Here is a 12,211-nt window from a genome sequence, read left to right on the forward strand (position 1 = left end):
ATGCTTCAGTTCATGATTCAATGATCCAGTATAAGTCAACGTCACATGACGTCACATCATGTTGTCAAGGAAATGTGTTGAAATCTCGGCAGACGACAGACGCGGGATTGGGGAGGGCTTTATCAAATCAAAACACCATGTTTGGGCGTCCTCTTGTATGATGTCTATGACTGACTGACCTTGAGTGTCAGGGTCACCCCCATCGTTCCAAGACACGTGACGTCGTAGTTTCCTCTCTTCCATCGATGGCCTCTCGTTGTTGGACAGACTCAAACTGGAGATGACACTGATCTTCTGACAGGAAACTCGATTTGCATATTTTGCACGAAGGCTACCTATACCTGTCGCATTTGATAATTTAGCCGTGGACGATCCTGTCATTGATATTCCCGACTCGGAATCTGGCTCGGAATCTGTGTCTTCATCTGTATCGACATCGTTTCTAGATAGACCAGCTTGTATGATCCCCATGTCCAGGATCTGACTTATTTTCTGACGGACGGCGCGCTGCTCTTCTCCAATACCATCATCAGTATCATCCGATATATGTCTTGAGTTGCATTTACCCTCGAGGTGACTGAAATCCCGCGTGATTTCAAAGGTGTGATCAGCAAACACCTCATCTTGTAAGCTCTCAGAAATGAAGCCATGTTCTCGGGATACTTTTGTGACAGAATCTGTGAACACGGAGGCGACAAACTCGTCTATCATTAGATCATGCATCTGATCAGACTCTATTCTCTCTGGAAGCAAACAAATTTGTTCACGTTAGACACTTGGCCTCTTTATTTTAGTTACACGATTACAGCGTCAGGAAACAAACAAACACTTACGTTTTATGCAAATTGTGTGAATGGCAGATGCTACGGGTAGGGCAGGAACTGCTTACCCTTTTCGCAAACACCTGGTATCATCAATGGTTTCAGTGATCCAGTCACACAATTTTCATCTGTATTTTGCCTTTTCCGCCAAATGCAATCTCATTAAAATCAGATCTTAGTTCTCGCTACCGCCAAACAAAGATCTGAGGACATCCCATTAGGGGTCGCGTCAGAGCGACCTTTCATCCGACCAATCAGAGCGTCGCTTACCAGATGACGAAAGTGACATTCGGAATGTGAATTCTGATAATGCAACCTCGAAAACGTTAACACGGGATATTCCGAACGATAGTTACGGGTTTAACGACTGGATCCATACAATCTAGACCATCTATTAGCCATTCCAGAATGTTCTTTTGATCAGGTTTCAAATTTGTAATCGAGAATTTGACAAAATACATGTATGTTTTGAAGCTAATGTCGACTTCTTGACAGTATTCTATCGGTCGGTCAAAGTTTGCGCAAGGTCGGTCTGACGTGACCCGTAATGGGATGTCCTCAGATTTTTGTTTAGCGGTAGCGAGAACTAAGATAAGATTTTAATGAGATTGCGCCCAATGGATTCTGTTTCGGTGTATAATCGAGACTGGTTATGCTCAAGCAATGCACGGATATGACTACTATGTGTCAAAAAGGTTTTCGGGAAGCGTTTTTCTAATTTTTGAACTGAGCAAGTCTTTGGCCAAAAGACATGTAGATACAAATAGTACAAGCAAATGGTAAAAGTATTATACCGGGTAAGCCAGTCGTCTAAGGCGCCGCATTTCTCTCTCTCTCTCTCTCGACCGCCTCCGTGGTCTAGTGGTAGAGCGTCCGCCCGGAGAGCGGAAGGTCCGGGATTCGATCCCCGGCCGCGTCATACCAAAAGACGTTAAAAGATGGTACTTGTTGTTACCCTGTCTGGCGCTCGGCATTAAGGGGCTAAAACAAGGACTGGTCGGCTGGGAGTCTGAGTGGGGTATTCATGTTAAACTGAGGCATGGTATCTCAGTGAGCTAGCACTATAAATCGGCATCAGTCCGGACTAGTACAAGCAGCACACAAACACACACACGTACATGCACGTCGCTATATAAGCGCAATAATCTTGGACGCGACGTTAAACCCCATTTCACCTCACCTCACCTCACCTCACCACACCTCACCTTCAAAGAACGCGCCCGACCCAGAGAGGATACTACAAAGAGGCACGTAGATATGTAGATATGAAGATATGTTACGAAATCAGGGAAATAATAACAATGTTTGATCAGTGTTTATAATATATAGGGAGCGAGATATCCCTCGCATGATTGACAAAATGATAATATTCTCTTACCTATAGTTATAACCGTGCGGGACCCCTGAGCTCGTAGACAACACCAGCAACTCATTTTGACGTACAATAAACTACAGATTCTATATCATACTGGTTTATATTGATGTGTTGCCATAGAAACGTTCACAGTTGTCCAAAGTGTCAACAACTGACGTTTGAATCTATTTGTTGTTTGGTACTAAGGTGTGAAACGCTACGATCTGTTACTATGGTAACCAGGAATATTAAATTCAATTCATCAAGGTTATGGGGCAGGGACATTTTTTCGTTTGTGCTGGTAGAAAACATAAACATTTATCTAACTGGTAATCTAACGTAAATGAATATTGAGCCAAAGCAGTTCTTTTAATCTTTAATTATTGTTCATGGCATGTCATATTTGGGTTACTTTAACTTAAAATTTCCGATATGGTAGTTGTGCAGGTTAACTTGAACCCTTAAAATGCATGACATTTGTTAAAATGTCCATCGCATTCATGGGAAGGCGACAGTGAGTGTCCACGTACCAGTTGTTTTCAACAGTAAAATAACCAGGCGACCATGTGGCCTGAATAGGCTACTGCGCTAATTTAGTGAGAGTCCACGTGCCACTTGACGTGTTTATCAAAATTAGTATGTAGGGGAAGTAATCGCATAGTTGTCAAATACGTGGTGTGAGATGTAAAACGGAATAACCTTAAACCTGTATTGTTCATATTGTTTTAAACATGCCTGTGTCGATTAAACAGTGAGGGAAATGATTATATTTTAAATTAAATGTGTTTGCCTCCATGGTGACACCTCGTGTTTTATATTTTATACCTTATGCTGGTGTTCGTACTATTTGTACGTGGGCCAATAGCATATCATGTGAAATAAATTTTCTTTCGTCACGGTATGCTCAGCTAAAATGCTGTTTGTTTTTGTTGTGTGTGTGTGTGTGTGTGTGTGTGTGTGTGTGTGTGTGTGTGTGTGTGTGTGTGTGTGATTTTACCAATCACCTAAATAATACTTGCCTATGTTGATGGGCCTATTATGAGCGAACATAGCCCTGATAAAGATAATATTAATTTCGTTCTATAAGATCGTTTCGTTGAACGAAAAGCGTTGAGACAGCTCCCTCTGGCGGTCAATGATGTAAGAAAGTTAGGTTGAGGTGAGGTGAGAATTTGATTCATGTAGCGATTTGCTGTCGTGGTGTAGGATACCACCACCCCACCCCCCACCCCTCCCACATACACACATGACGCTACCGCCACTGAATTTGTCGAATTCACGTACACAATGCTCATTTCGAAATCGTGATTCATCGCTAAAACACACTCGCCTCCAGTTTCTCAAACTCCAAGGTTGTAAGGTATGTCACCAACGCAAGCGTCGCTGTCGATGGATCTGTTGCTAAACAGGGAGGTAACTGGTCTTCTGGATCGGATTCCAGACTCGCGAAGACGGTTCCTGACAGTCTGGTCCGATATCCTCCTCAAACCAGGGATGCATCCTGCTGTGGTATTGCGATGACGTTGGTGGAACAGTCGAATGTAGCGATCCTGTGCAGGGGTGGTAACTCTTGGTCGGCCGGTTCTGCAGTGGAATTGAACTGTTTGTATCGATCACAAAGGAGGCAAATGGTGCTGTGATGGACGTTGGAGTGGCGTGCAACAGGAGACTGCAATTCCCCTTTTTGGATACGTCCTATGGCGACGTTCCGATCCGCAGCGCTGAGTCTCGGCCTTTTCGAACAATTTATTGGCTTATGTTTGCCTTTTTATAGCCACCACCACAAATTACGAATGCCATAACTTGCACGTGCATTGTGCTTTACTGCAAATCGACAATGGCTGTGCTTTGACGTACCAACATTTTCCAATAACATATATCCAATTTCAGTGTACCGGATTTTTTTTGTACTCCGGTTCAGTGATCTACACACTGCCTATGCGTTTTCCTTTTTGAAGAGTGTATTTCGCAGTTCACAAACGGATAGGCAATTATTCCTGATGTAACTAAATATTTAGTTGTTAATTTCACACAATTTTCCCCACGTCGCCGTGACAGAAGATTACATTCGTTAACCCTCCGTGTGGACTTCGAGTGTTCGAATCCCGCTGACGGCAAACATTTCATGAAATTGTTGTATCATCAAGATAAATAACTTCTTTGAGTGGCATTTAGAAGTTGGAATGGTAACTAAGACAAAATTGTTATGGATGAGCAACTTCTTTATTACAATTGGGCGACGTTTCGGTGTAGATTCTAACACCGTTATCAAGCAAATGATGTACATTCTAACACCGTTATCAAGCAAATGATGTACATCATTGTACATCATTTGCTTGATAACGGTGTTAGAATCTACACCGAAACGTCGCCCAATTGTAATAAAGAAGTTGCTCATCCATAACAGTTTTGTCTTAGTTAATCAAGCTAAATGATAGAGGGAAAAGGTTAGGTCATGGCCAAGTGGTGTTTCACTAAGAATTCAGTTAGTTAGACCAAGGTCAAAGACAAAGGAGCCATGGTTTAAGAATATTTAAATTGTAAGCACGTGAATTCTGCATAGCTTGACCCGATTGACCAAAGGATTTCCCGATCTTCACTATGTTGCCTAGAAAATGTTTATACTTTCTAAGACGATTGGAGGTGTTTTATCAAACCCTTGTAGTGAATAGTTATATGTTTACAAACACAAATACAAGCCGAACCGTTGCGGTCGGGTAGCCTAATGGTTAAAGCGTTCGCTCGTCACGCCGAAGACCCGGGTTCAATTCCCGACATGGGTAAATGTGTGAAGCCCATTTCTGGTGTCCCCCGCCGTGATATTGTGATAAAGGAATACTGCTAAAAGCGGCTTAAAATCAAACTCACTAACTCACTCACTACAAGGCGAACCAAACACAAACAGGTTCCAGTAATAATGTCTCTGATATTGATGCCACACTGACAATTGCAAAATTGTAACGTAATGGTGCAGATTAGAACCCACGTCCTCAGTGTCATGCAGCTAATCGCCCACTCTGAACTGATGTTAAAACATCTTATCCACTAAAAAACATAACACTTTTGCATAGAGTATTGAAACAAGTAAAAATGCCCAATGCCCCGGATATAGTACAGATATGATGTGAAACAGACAACTAGTCTAGACAAACTTTGTAACCAGGTCGATTTGAAAAAGAATCTGCAACTTTAAATACACTTAGTACACTACAGTTTGAGAAGAAATGTGATGTTACAGGAGTGAGACTATTGGCAACCAAAATACATTTGTCCTTGTACATTACGTGATTTTTCATTCCTTACATCTGTTGCTTAATTCTCATAAGTTCGCATTGAGTTTGTTTGAACGATGTCAGGTCGCTCAGGTATGTACGGGATCGAGTGGTCAGGCTCGGTGACTTGGTTAAAGCATTTCCATGGGCGGATACAGCTTTTTTGAAAAGGGGGGGATGCACAATTAAGATCTATACATTGTCTTTTGTGGTAATTTGTACAGAAATAAAGATTTTTTTCGAAATTAAAAAAAAGGGGTGGGGGGTGGATGAATGCTCAGATGTCAATCACAGGATTTTTTGGTCCAGACTCGATTATTTACAGACATGCATCATATAGCAGGACTATTGCTGAGTGCGGCGTTAGCAAACAATGAAACACATAAACAAAATGTTATGTACGACCAAAGTCACAATATCAGATCAAAGTTTCCATATTTGTTTTATATATGTTACACATTTCTAATACTTATAAAATCAACAAGAAACATTGAAGATATATTGTCTTTGAAAATTTGTGAATTGAACGATGTAATCGCATATGTACTGTATGTATTGAAAAGAGGCGTCGTTCGTTCATATGGTGGTCATCTGATCACTGCAACACCGCACGCACCATTCATCACGGCAAGCCGAATTCAGTTTACGGAAAGGGCCGAGTTGTTGTGAATGGCACACGCTCCTTCCAGCCATTCAATTGCACTGGCTTGGCAACCCATACGTTGTTCTTTGTGTGAAGTAGGACCTCATTGGCATTCTGAGAAAAATCACATCACAATTGAACGCATATTTTATTTTTAACCAAAAGAAATTAAACCGTACGACAAACCGTGACACAACAAGTCCGCTGGCATCTCCCCGCGGCAAAGGTGTTAATTGACTGTCTAAAAAAAGAGGATGGGAGGTAAACAGTGTGAGCACTTGCTTTTGTGCGCCACTGATTTCATAGCGCTAGCCCACTCAGATACATAGACACATTATGCTCCGAGCCGACCAGTCGTCATACTATCTCCTTAATGCCGAACACCAGGCAGGGTAACATTAAATACCATCTTTTAAGTATTTTGGTATGACGCGGTCAGGAGTTCGAACAACATATCTAACTAATAAAACTGATGGCCATTCGCTTCAATAAAAGATGCATCTACCCTGTAAGGAATATTAGTCAGAATAGACATCCCGTCCTAAGAGCCGACTAATTTTGTTCGGGTATACAGGCTGTGTGACCTGGCGATGTGAGTGTCATCGTGCCCGGCTGTGTTGAAATTTGATAGTGCTTCCAAACACTGGTTTGCCGCTGTGATATGGCCTGAAATATTCCAGACTGCGGCGTTAAACCACAACCATTAAACAAAGTGAGTGAGTGAGTGAGTATGGTTTTACTCCGCTTTTAGCAATATTCCAGCAATATCGCGGCGTGGGACACCGGAAAATAGGCTTCACACACAGTACCCATGTTGGGAATCGAACCCGGGTCTTCGGCGCGACGAGCGAGTGCTTTAACCACTAGGCTACCCCAACGCTCCAATTAGAGAAATAAATCTGCAGTGACTCTTTTTAAATAGCAAGTACCTCGTCAATAACAGAAGGGTGATATATGAATGCACACAGACAGAGAGACCTTACTCGTGCCTTCTATTATTCAGAGATATACATAGTAACAGAGCATCAGGTTGGGTTTATGTTGAAGGGAAGGTGACGTTTAGTATTCCTCGCCCTCCTCTTCTCCCTCGCCCTCAACAGAGTCGACTCCAACCTCCTCGTAGTCCTTCTCCAGGGCAGCCAAGTCCTCACGGGCCTCGGAAAACTCTCCCTCCTCCATACCCTCACCCACGTACCAGTGGACGAAGGCACGCTTGGCGTACATCAGATCGAACTTGTGGTCAAGACGAGCCCATGCCTCGGCAATGGCAGTGGTGTTGCTCAACATGCAGACGGCTCTCTGGACCTTGGCCAAGTCACCACCGGGAACAACTGTAGGAGGCTGGTAGTTGATGCCAACCTTGAAACCAGTGGGGCACCAGTCGACGAACTGAATGGTCCTCTTGGTCTTGATGGTGGCAATGGCAGCGTTGACGTCCTTGGGGACAACATCACCACGGTACAACATGCAGCAGGCCATGTACTTGCCGTGACGGGGGTCACACTTGACCATCTGGTTGGCGGGTTCGAACGTAGCGTTGGTGATCTCAGATACAGACAGCTGCTCGTGGTAGGCCTTCTCGGCTGAAATGACAGGGGCATAGGTGGCCAGAGGGAAGTGGATACGTGGGTAGGGGACCAAGTTGGTCTGGAACTCTGTCAGATCTACGTTCAGGGCTCCGTCAAATCGGAGGGATGCAGTGATGGAGCTGACAATCTGGCCAATCAGACGGTTCAGGTTTGTATAGGTGGGACGCTCAATGTCGAGGTTCCGGCGACAGATGTCGTAGATCGCCTCGTTGTCGACCATGAAGGCGCAGTCGGAGTGCTCCAGTGTGGTGTGGGTAGTCAGGATGGAGTTGTAAGGTTCCACCACGGCGGTGGAGATCTGGGGGGCGGGGTAGATAGAAAACTCCAGCTTGGACTTCTTGCCGTAGTCCACAGAGAGTCTCTCCATCAACAGAGAGGTGAAGCCGGAGCCAGTTCCGCCACCGAAACTGTGGAAGATGAGGAAGCCCTGGAGTCCAGTGCACTGGTCAGCCAACTTCCTTACGCGATCAAGGACGAGGTCTACGATCTCCTTGCCGATGGTGTAGTGACCGCGGGCGTAGTTGTTGGCGGCGTCCTCCTTGCCGGTGATCAGCTGCTCGGGGTGGAACAACTGGCGGTAGGTGCCGGTACGGACCTCATCTGGAAACAGAAGGAAGGCGTTTGTGATCAACATTATTTTACTTTATTGTATTTGGTGTACATTATTTGAGAAATCAAAAGCTTAGTTCATCCCAATATCTGCCAGCGTTATGTTTGCCTGACAGAACGGGGAATGGGTGATCAGTAATCTAAGGATGCTGCATTTCGTTGCGCAGAGTTGCGCCCCTTAACCATGCCAGAATTCAATGATCATGTGTACGAATCCAAAATTCGCCCCTATAATAATCCTTGGTTTGTTTACACAATATTCGTGCTCTACATCTGTGCTGTCCTCCCACATCAATCTGGTCAGCGGGGGTAAAGCTGAAATACCGTTCAAAGCCGCGTAAGATTCACTCACTCATCCCGTCGACAAAGACACGTCATGCAGTTTGAAAAACTATATAAAGATATGATACAGGTGTATTGGATAAATACAATCGATTTCACTTACCAACAACAGTGGGCTCGAGGTCGACGAAAACGGCGCGGGGGACGTGTTTCCCTGCACCAGTCTCGCTGAAGAAGGTGTTGAAGGAATCGTCCCCACCCCCGATGGTCTTGTCTGAGGGCATCTGACCATCGGGCTGGATGCCGTGCTCAAGACAGTACAGCTCCCAGCATGCATTGCCCATCTGGACCCCAGCCTGGCCGACGTGAATGGAGATACATTCCCTCTGGAATAACAGTTGCACTTGTTAGGAATAGAGAACGAAGTACCGTTATATTTATCACGACCAAGTGGCATCGCAAAGCGCCCACGAATTTCCAGCTCCTGAAATGACTTCGATTTCAAGAATCAAGATTCTTTATCATAGTGTTGGTGGCCTCGTGGACCTAGAGTACAAAACATTTACCGTATTCGATGTAATTAGCGCCCACGGCGATATTTGCTAATATATTGGCAAGTGAACAATCCCAATTAGCACCCCTTACGATTGATCAATGTACAAAAGACTTATCTCTTCGTGTATAATACGCACTCGTGTGGTATATGCACCCTTAATTATGGGCAATTACATTCTTGAAAATATATCTGTCGTATATAAAAAGTTCCGGCTGTCAGTATAATCAACGAAATTTAACTTTCAACTCTGTTTATTTTCCACCAAAATAATATAATTCTAATAAGAGACCCCTGTTTCTAATTTTGCGAGCGCCCTGGGCGCTTATTACGTCGAATATGGTATGTATAATTGATATGTGGATCTTACGCAATTGATGTACTGTTATTCAATGACGTGTGATACTACTGCATAATATATTAAAATTCAATTGACATAAATTTCTCTTCAGATACAAAACAAGGCCGTTGACTGTTTAATGTGTGGACGACATCAGTTCAATTAATTTTCGACGAGAATAATGTTTTTTGGGGGGTATTATTTTGGAATTAATATATTTTAGACTTTGCTCATAAGGACAGACATTTACAAAATGGTCCTCGTCCTTAGAAATTAATTCATCACAATGGTCACGGTATAGCAAATCTGACCAACATTAGTTTTCACCTTATTTTTACTTAACCGCATTTTTGGTAATTAATTTCTTTTCTATTTAGTGGCATATCATAACCTAAATATCGTTTTAAATACCTAAACACTTTGCATACACACATTTGTTTAGTAGAGCTAGGTTGGAACATAGTGGTACTATATTTGTCAAAAGTTGTTTTCATGTATGTTTTGCATATATTAGAACCAAAAAAACAAAATCGCAATAAGTAACAACGGACAAATATAAAAGACTAACGAAACCTAAGCACACATGAATAGTAGTCACCAAAAACAATGTGCATCCGCGACGATGTGGAGACCTGTTCACTTCCTTCACTGACAGTCGTCTTTGCGCTTACGGAAAGGGGCGAGGTTGGCCGATTGAGAAACAAACAGTGAAGTACCTGATCTTTATATAAACTAATAATCACTCTAGTATTCCATCTCCATGCTACTCCAGTTTTTCCGTACTATTAAAATATGAAACGTCAACACCAGAGAATAGTCAGTCCAGATTATCTACCGAAACAGATTCCATAAATTATTGTATGGTCTCTGACTGGGCGTAAAAAGCATAATAAAACACTGGTGCTGGAACAGGGGTTGAGACCAATCCTCGTGTCGAGCTAGTAATCTTGAAACTATGGCCCTAAACAGGTGATTCAAGATCAGATTCCTGCCATAATTAACCCTGCACGGTAGTTTTCTATAGCCATTGTTATGTTGGCCAAACAGTCCAAGTCCGTATTCCACAAAACATTTCTCGCAATGGCCTTAAATCTATACTGTCCTTTCTCGCAATGGCCTTAAATCTATACTGTCCTTTCCCGCAATGGCCTTAAATCTATACTGTCCTTTCTCGCAATGGCCTTAAATCTATACTGCCCTATCTCGCAATGGCCTTAAATCTATACTGTTTATGCCACGCTATCCAGATTCCACGGGGTGTGCATGATATATGGTAGCTATCGAACGGCTGTCAAACTGGTTATAATGTTAATGACTGGTATCGACTCGGCCCCTTAATGCGATTTTAATCTCTGGCGTATTGATTTCCGGCAGCAATAACGGTAGTCAGTCAAAGAGGAACTATGCTCCCAAGTATTGGGCCCAGTACATGTCTTCACGTTGCAATAAGTGGCTCGTGCTGTGGCCTGGGGCTGTTCCATCACAGACAGACAGAACGACAGAGAGACAGACAGACAGACACAGATTATTTTATCCACGGTTCATAAGAGTGAGTGAGTGAGTTTGGTTTAACGCCGCTTTTAACAGTATTCCAGTTATATCGCGGCGTGTCAGCTTAATGTGGGAGGAAAGCCCCAAGTGATGCAGGTCTCAGACGTTTATCACTTCGGTGAAACCCACGAGCACGGGGGTTTATAAGAGACAATAACACACTACTAATGAAACATTAAAACACTTGATTGTATAAGTTTCTCTCCAATATCCGTATATAAAGGACATAGAAATAAAACATGCTTTTCTTCACCGACGCATTTAACAAAATTAAGAGTTGTTCTTTTATCATGCTGTATATTTTCATAGCAACCTGTTTCTATTCTGCTACAACAGTAGGGAAGATCCCCTTGTTGTTTTAACTTAGTGAAGACGTTTTGGCATGTTGAAGTTTTGTGAGACAACCGTGTTTACCTGAAATATAGTCTGTAATTAAGATAATTATTAACTGTTAAACTGACAGACAATGCTAAGTGAGATTTCGGACAAACAGTGAATGTTTAATGAATTGAATCGAACTTGCTAAGAATACCAATTGGCTTGAACCTGGTCTCACTTTAACTAGCTACTCACGTATAGCATAATTGTACATTCTTGAGATCTCACAACATTGCTCTATAAGATATTTTATAAGTTCATTTATTCATTTCCATAGAAAACAAGAATTTTCTGAATAAAATCATGCATCGTGCAGGCAGGGACACGCTTGTCAGATTTCCAGGGGATGATAATAACACGTGTTTAACATATTTCCTTTGGAGCAAAGTGCATGAATGATATGGTTCTTTCAAATAAACTTCCTTCAAATTAATATTCATTTAGAACATATCTTACAATCGTACCATTTGAATCAAGGTCAATATTCAATTATTAATCAGACATAACATCATTTGAAAACTACTTACCATGGTTACTGGTATAGGTTGTGACGGTTCGTGACGACTTAACGATTGCTCACTCGGACAGTGATAGGTCGCTGTGAGATTTCGAATGTGTGGCGCCGTTCTCTCCTCCCTGTCTTATATACCAGTCCCGTTGTTAGGGACGCTGACAACTGTAGTTGCCATAGTCACATATCAACAAACGTGTCGCCCAGGTTAAGCCTATTTTACACTTGCCATTGACTAACAGTCACTCCATCTGAAGTCAAAAGCATTGTCAATTATTATCCTATTGTTAAAGAGCTCTCACGCTGAC

The 12,211-nt window shown here is 42.7% G+C and overlaps 1 protein-coding gene across 1 annotated transcript; it reads right to left on the reverse strand.

Moving 5' to 3' along the window:
- Window positions 1-6,224: 6,224 nt before the first annotated feature.
- On the reverse strand, window positions 6,225-11,995 carry LOC139479806 (tubulin alpha-1A chain-like). The gene is made up of 3 exons (XM_071262689.1): window positions 11,920-11,995; window positions 8,734-8,956; window positions 6,225-8,279 (listed from the first exon to the last, which is right to left on the reverse strand). The coding sequence occupies exons 1-3, from the start codon at window positions 11,920-11,922 to the stop codon at window positions 7,150-7,152; spliced, it is 1,356 nt and encodes a 451-aa protein (XP_071118790.1). The 5' UTR covers window positions 11,923-11,995; the 3' UTR covers window positions 6,225-7,149.
- Window positions 11,996-12,211: the final 216 nt, after the last annotated feature.

Source organism: Haliotis cracherodii, unplaced genomic scaffold, assembly GCF_022045235.1.
Source record: "Haliotis cracherodii isolate W230 unplaced genomic scaffold, xgHalCrac1.p SCAF_1, whole genome shotgun sequence".
Lineage (NCBI taxonomy): Eukaryota > Metazoa > Mollusca > Gastropoda > Lepetellida > Haliotidae > Haliotis > Haliotis cracherodii.

Coding starts and splice junctions, on each gene's coding strand:
- LOC139479806 (XM_071262689.1), bottom strand. Junction 8,280..8,733: donor CCTCGAGCCCACTGTTGTTG/GTAAGTGAAATC, acceptor TTCTGTTTCCAG/ATGAGGTCCGTACCGGCACC.